Here is a 7,553-nt window from a genome sequence, read left to right as displayed (position 1 = left end):
TTAATCCTATTTAATATTAATAATAGGTTAAAAAAAAAAAAAAAATAAAAATAAGTTCAAATTTCAGGCATTGTAACTGAAATTTATAAATAATAGAAATGTATGCAATGTTTTTGTTTATTTGATAATTATATTGAAATTATATTTTGGTTTTAGTTTACCTCACTTCATGGGCAAGTCAGCATCGGCGTATTTCGCTTTGTGAAATAATCCGACTGAAATGGGCAATCCAACTGTGGTAGACTGGATTTAGTACTAAGTATATATTAGCTATGGTATATTTGAACATGGTTAAAACTACTTTTTAAACTTTTCTGATATCTCTGAACCATCTCTGAAACTTTCGTCAAAACTGGCTGAGCATTTCTTAAGTCTATAAGTTATAAACATAAGAGTATTGTCTTATGTTGTACATTTAAATAAAAAACAAAAAATTAAATATTATTTTGTTTAAAAAAAATTCCTGAGCAATGCTTGAAGGTTAAGCTATAGTCTATATACATTTTAGAATCTAATCGTAGAGATAAATTTATTTATTTTAAAATGGTGTATTATCTTATTTTTAATTTTCTGTATCTTTTATAATAAAAAAAATTCTATGAACTTAAAAATGTTTTTCTTATGAAAGTCAGATCTAGTTGGTACTTAATAATTCTATAGATCAACATTTTAAATTCTCAGTACATTTTAAAATAATTGGTAAAAACTAACTAATCCTAATGGATATTAATTATATATATATATATATATAACAATCTAATTTTACTTGCAACTTAAACAATATATTCTATAAATAATAAATATATATACAGGGTGTCCCGCGAGGATTTACCCATTGAAATATCTCCTGAAATAATGGAGATATCATGATTATGGTTTTTTAATAAGATTCACAGGGACAAGAACTACAAATATTTCATGTTTTAATTTATTTTTATGTTTTGGTAAAAAAGTTAAAAATGTATTTTTTTATTTAATTATTTAAAAAAAAAATTGGATATAGCCATTTTTTAGAGTTTTTTTTCTGAAAATATTGACCTTTTAACATTTTAATTTCATCAATTTCCTGATTTTTAATGTCTTGCGAAAAATGGGACAAGATAATAATATCAAAACATTAAATTAGGTATTTAAATTGTGGATTATGCCGTACTTAAATTACCAACAAACCATAAAATATTAACTGTTACGTATTTAAATATTGGCGGACAAAACACCTTTTTTTACTAAATTTAAAGTAAACAAAATATATTTGTTTTATCTATTTATAATAATTATTATAATATAACCGTATTTAATACTAGATATAAAAAAATGTACATATTGATATTTTGTACAATAGTTATTAACTTTATTTAAAAATTTAACAATGTTGAAGAAATAAAATACGACGTTTATTGCAAGCCACACTGAAACCCGTTCGCCAGCCGTATGAGTACGCGGACCATATGTTTGATACAATAACACTATGGCACTATCGTATTAAATAACTCGCAGTTTTTCGAAACTAGAAAAAATATTAAAAATCAGGAAATCGATTAAATTAAAATGTTAATACGTCAATATTTTCAGAAAAAAAAAACTCTACAAAATAGCTATCTCCAATTTTTTTTTAAATAATTAAATAAAAAAATAAATTTTTTTACTTTTTTACCAAAACATAAAAATAAATTAAAACATGAAATATTTGTAGTTCTTGTCCCTGTGAATCTTATTAAAAAACCAGAATTATGATATATCCATTATTTCAGGAGATATTGCAATGGGTAAATCCTTGCGGGATACTCTGTATATTTAATGTTTTAGTTATTTTGTATGGTTCGTATGATTTTTTGTTATGTTGTATCAATACCCAAAATATTTTTTTATAGTTAGGACTGTGGTCTTATAAACAGTTTAGTTTAAAATATAACATAATAATATTATAAGTATAGTATGTCTTACCTAATCTTCGTTGTAGCTTGTGTATGTTTGCTTCCGCAAAGGTGACTTGACGGTGTTCAATATGTTTTCGAGTCATTCGCTTTATAATTTTCGCTAAAATCCAAAAGAGCTTAAAAGTATATCGTTTAGACTGTTTAGAGCATACAGTAAATGCGTCTCTGACTGATATTACCTTGTCTACCAGAATAATGAACAATGTAGGTTGTATATCTATGACTCTAAATATATATTATTACGTGTTATATATTATTTAAAATAATATACCATCATGACTAACAGTACCTATATAATTGTACCTTTAACCGCTTATTATTTATTTAATTCTAATGAATCACATGACAAACATATTATAACATTCTATAAAATATTAAGTCACGACAAGTCATAGTAGCATAAAAATATAATAAAATATAAGATATGATGTTCATATGATTGTAAAAACAATCATTACTATAATTATTAAAATTTTTAAAATTTTAAAGTTTTAATGAATATAGAATATTATATTGACACATTTATAACTTAGAAATGCCTTTAAAACTAGCTGATGCGTACATTCCTCACTGTATAAAAATTAGGTCCATTTTCAATCTCAATGACTAAAATTCAAGATCCAATGATGTGTTGACAAATTTAATTTGTGCTGTTTTATTTACCATATAGTTTTTTCATGATCCTCCATGATTCGTGTCTGAATAGTTAAAATTCCATAGTTTCTATTTTTTAATGACACAATCTTTGTTTTTAAATTTAAGTTCAATAACTTTAATTATATTATTCTCAATCTTGATTTTAATATGTCATTATCTAAAAATAAATTTAGCATTCACTTTCCTTACCATTTAATTAAAACTAAAATGTATATATATATATATATATAAATATGTATTTTAGAATTTAAGTGGAACAATGTATATATTGATTTTTTATAATGAAGTGTATGTTTTGTATATATCTGTCAACTTTTTTTAGAGCAGCAAAAATGATTTAATTTTCAAAAATGGGAAAAATTATGCTTAATTGTTTGTAGTTAGAAATATATAAAAGCTTTTATATGTATGTTAAGTTTTTAAAGTATAGTATAACATTATTCATAAGTATTTTATACTGAAATCATAAAATCTAATAAATACATAAAGGACATTATTTTTATAGACATTTTAAGTTAATTTTAGACGAAATTACCTATTTAATCAATAAATAATAATAATAATAATTATTATTATTTAGTTATAATTTCAAAACATTATTCATTGGAATTCAAAACTTTGCATATTATTTTATTATGAATTTACTATATTTTATTTTTAGATATTATGAATCTATTTTTATTGTTTTACAGTACCCACTTGTCTAGCGTTTATTTTTTATATATCAGCTTGCAAATATCATTAGTATAACTTAAAAATATGTTGTTTGGTAAAGATTTATAATATATATTTATATAATGCCATTTAATAAGTACAATAAAATATGTTTATTTTTTTACATAATATTGTTATAAGTTATTTTAAATTTTAAAACATGTTTATTTTATAAACTTTTGATTTTCCATATGTTAAAAAAAAAAATGAAATAAAAATTACAGTTAAATATGGTATACTGTTTTTTTCTGAACACAATTTCCAAAAATAACATATTAATTATATATAGCATGATATACCCGAATGGAAAAAAATCGACAATAAAATATGTATACAGTATAATTTTACATTGACTTATATGATATCGATGAATCATATTTTTTATATTACAACGGGTTCAAGCTTTTTTTATAACATACGTAGACGATATTAATACAATGATAACATCAATGGGAGTTTCATACAAGTAGGTAGATATTTACAATAAATATAGAATTAAAAACAAGTTTGCGCTGAAACCCAAAATATTTCAACCTTAACGTGTATTATTGAATCTGAAAATTCAATATACCCACCACATGTATTATAAAATATTTAACACGCATATAAAATGATATAACACACAAACACACATAATAGCGTATAAATGCATATTACATTTAGTATATACACGGAAATTGGTATGCATATACGTATATACAAATTTATAATAATAAATGATATTATTAGGCGATCTCGCGATCGCAGACATGCGTGGGGTTTCAATTGTGTGGATATGAAAAGCTGAAACCATGTCGTCGTTGCTGGGGTACGTTTTGGTTTTGAGTTCAGGTTGTGTGCGGGAAATGATTAAAATCCGAGCGACGTTTACCTTACGTCGCGGCAATAGTTTGTCCGCGTTTCAGTAAGACTCGTAATGTTTTCAATTATCTGACAGTCTTTGGATTTTATTTTGAAAAAAATGCCAATATACCTATATAAGTATATGAAAATTGAATTCGAATTTCAGTTGTACCGTAAAATATATGAAAACAGTGAGGTTGTTTGGGATATAAGCAAAACAAGTTATGTAATGAAAATGTGATGTTGCATACTATAATATCAATAATATCGGCTATATAAAAGAAAATCAAACATTTTTTTTTCGATATTTTTACTCACAGATGTCACTGACACAATTATTTGCTTGTCTTTAGCTGTTCAATATCGATTGAATGAATATTCACTTAGGTATATGCACCGTTATATTACTGATGTGATACTATTGATATTTAATACAATTATAAAATCATATTATGTATTATACAAGCGTTATGTATGTAGTCCACGAATTGTAATGTAATATGTAAGGCTGGGCATGAATAAAAAGTCAGAATTAATTTACTTTTAATTAGGTTATAAATGTTATAATATAACAAGTCACAATTTTTAATGTAACTTTTAACTTATTGAATTGAAATTGTTTTCCATTACAGACAATCAGTTAATTATTCACATATCAAGTTAACTGTTTCCTAATATCAAACCTAAAAGATTTTATATTTATAGTTTTGTACAAATTATTGTTTATATAAAAAAAAAATTAATAATCTTTAGTAACATTTACAATTATTTGTATATGTATTATATATAATATATAAATTAAATAAATTTCCATTGTTTCACCTTAGTCAATTAATTTTAAATCTCTTAATAAAAGAACCTTACCAGGGAACAGAGTTTGACGCTTAAGTAGACCTTGATGTCGCGATGTCTTATAAAATAATAATAAAAACTTCTTTTGGTATGGCTTTTTATATCTTCCTAATGTGTTTCTATTAATGGAACTTTTAATATTATTATATATAAATACATTTATTTTCGTGTTTTTAATTTCATTAAACGTACTAAAAATTAAACGATAGGTACTTTTTTTCTATTCGACTGGCAATTTTTACTAGTTAAAAATAAAATAATATCATCTTTAACTTTAAACATAATCTACTTTTCTACAATATCAACTTAACAAGTTAAAAACAAAAAAAAAATGGTAACTTGCCCAGCCTCGGTATAATGTGTACGTAGGTACCGCGAGTCGTGTAACTGCAATGGCCAGCGATCATCCCGACGGTGCTGGCGTGTAATGATCTTAATGCGGCGCGATTAAATAGATGACGTTCAACGAGCTACGAAGTTTTGGCGAAAAATACACCGATCCACGTGAAATATATCAAATCACCCGTCACTTGTATCTCGCGTCATCGAGTACCGTTGTGATAGCACAACCGAGCACGTATTAAATAATATATTTTATAATCAAATGATACGTTTTTTTCCTAATTGATTTTAAAACGTATTATGTCCGTTTTCGCGATGACATTGGACTGTAATCACGTCCCGTCCGTCTGCGTCCAACGCGAAATACTATGCTATACACATCCCAGTTTTCATCCCGTCATTATCGTCCAAACCGTCTACTTTTCTGATCGTCGTCGTCATCATCATCGTCATCCCGTTCATATCATTTCTATACCGCTCACCCGATGTAATTATGTCAACATAATATACCTATAAAAATAACACACACACACACACACACACACAAACATTGTTGGGGAATCTACGACATGACTACGACAAAATCAAACGCTGTGGATGTTCAGATTTGATGTACGTTTACGGTGGTCGTGGTGGTAGTGGTCGAGTGTTCCCACATCAGACCGCTGCTGGTAGGCGTCTTCAAGCAGAGTTCCCTGTCGTCAGATGTACCGTTTCCGCCGTTATCACATCCACCGACGCTGATGGACACCGTCCCGTGCTGGCGGTCCAGACGGTCGCCGTCGCGGTGATGGTGATGATGGTGGTGGTGATGGTGGTGGTGATGGTGACGTCCTCGGTGAGACCGCCTGAAGTGGTCAGTGGACGACGATGAACCGCCCACGCCGGAGCCCAACTGTCTGCACTCGAACGCCGTCGCCCCGTTGCACGTGGCCTCGCTGTCGTCCATCGCGGCGATGACACAGGCGCCGCCGCCTGGCCCTCCCCGGCTGTCAGCCGCCAAGTGCCAGCCGCACATCCACACGCCCCTCGGGAAGAACAGCTTGAAGAACAGCCGCTTGAACTTCTCGCCAAATATCACGTAGATGACGAAGTTGACGGACGAGTTGATGGTCACCAGCAGATTGCTGACCTTGACCAGGTGATCGACGGTGATGCCGTAGAACGCCTCTACCACGTTCGATATGAGCGCCCACACGTTGCACAGCAGGAACACGACCACCACGCACAGCAACATGGTGGCCAGTCCGATCTCCTTCTTCTGCAGCCGTGACAGCCGCTGCCGCTCTCGGTTAGCCCTCCTCACCTGCAACACCCGTGGCGTGCGGTTATTAATACTGTTTGATTATTTGATTGGTGGGTCGCCTGACTGCGGTCGCGCGCATTAGACAGGAACGCGGGCGATGATTACCTACGTTTTGTGAGAAGTGGAGCTCGTGTACGTAGTGGGGTCTTTCGAGAGATTTTCAAAAAAAAAAAAAAGTACAAGTGTATATTATGCCGAAATATATTTTTATCCTAGTAAAGCTCATGTGCGACCCAGTTGAAATTAAATCAATTCCTTTGCGAAAAGGTAAGCTGAATTATACCCTAAACATTTGTCTATGTCTATTATCATATGTTTATTTCTATTTTTTAAATTTCACACTAATTGCATATCACACAATTGTTTTGATCGATTATTGAATATCATGAACATTTTACGAAATAAATTCTCAGCGTTTTGAACTTTTTGATATTTTGCTCGACGAATATACCTTATTTATTTTTAATTCGTCTATCTAAATTGTTTAAATTTCTGACAAAAAGATTTAAAACTTTCGCATTCAGTATTCAATAATAATTTATTTACCATTAAAATAAAGTCGTATTGTTGTTTCATGTTTTTTGTTACACGTTCGCATTTGTTGGAAGTATATTCGTGCCTAAATGTCAACACAATATGATACCTATCGAGTGTTAGATGACATAAAAAAAGTAGAAATATATCATAAATGGGTATTAATTCAAATAATAGGTAATAACTGAAAAAATGTACAAAAAAAAAAGTATTACACACTTTTAGTGTTTAACGGAAACTAAAAAAAAAAAAAAAAACTAGAGAAATTCGAATATTTCCACTAGTTTATTGTTCATAGACAATATTATAAATAAACTATACGAAGGAGGATCCGATATAGATTTCACTACATTCAAACTTACGAATGA

The 7,553-nt window shown here is 29.3% G+C and overlaps 1 protein-coding gene across 1 annotated transcript in view; it reads right to left on the bottom strand.

Annotated features, from left to right (window-relative positions):
* Positions 1–4,980: 4,980 nt before the first annotated feature.
* LOC113548282 (FMRFamide receptor) overlaps positions 4,981–7,553 on the bottom strand; it is a 90,489-nt gene continuing 87,916 nt past the window's right edge. Inside the window, exon 3 of the mRNA XM_026949083.1 lies at positions 4,981–6,651. Coding sequence (XP_026804884.1) covers positions 5,947–6,651 — 705 coding nt within the window. The 3' untranslated portion in view covers positions 4,981–5,946. The remainder of the gene's footprint in view (positions 6,652–7,553) is intronic.

This window comes from Rhopalosiphum maidis, chromosome 1, assembly GCF_003676215.2.
Source record: "Rhopalosiphum maidis isolate BTI-1 chromosome 1, ASM367621v3, whole genome shotgun sequence".
Lineage (NCBI taxonomy): Eukaryota > Metazoa > Arthropoda > Insecta > Hemiptera > Aphididae > Rhopalosiphum > Rhopalosiphum maidis.
This window is presented reverse-complemented; position numbering and strand designations above follow the sequence as displayed.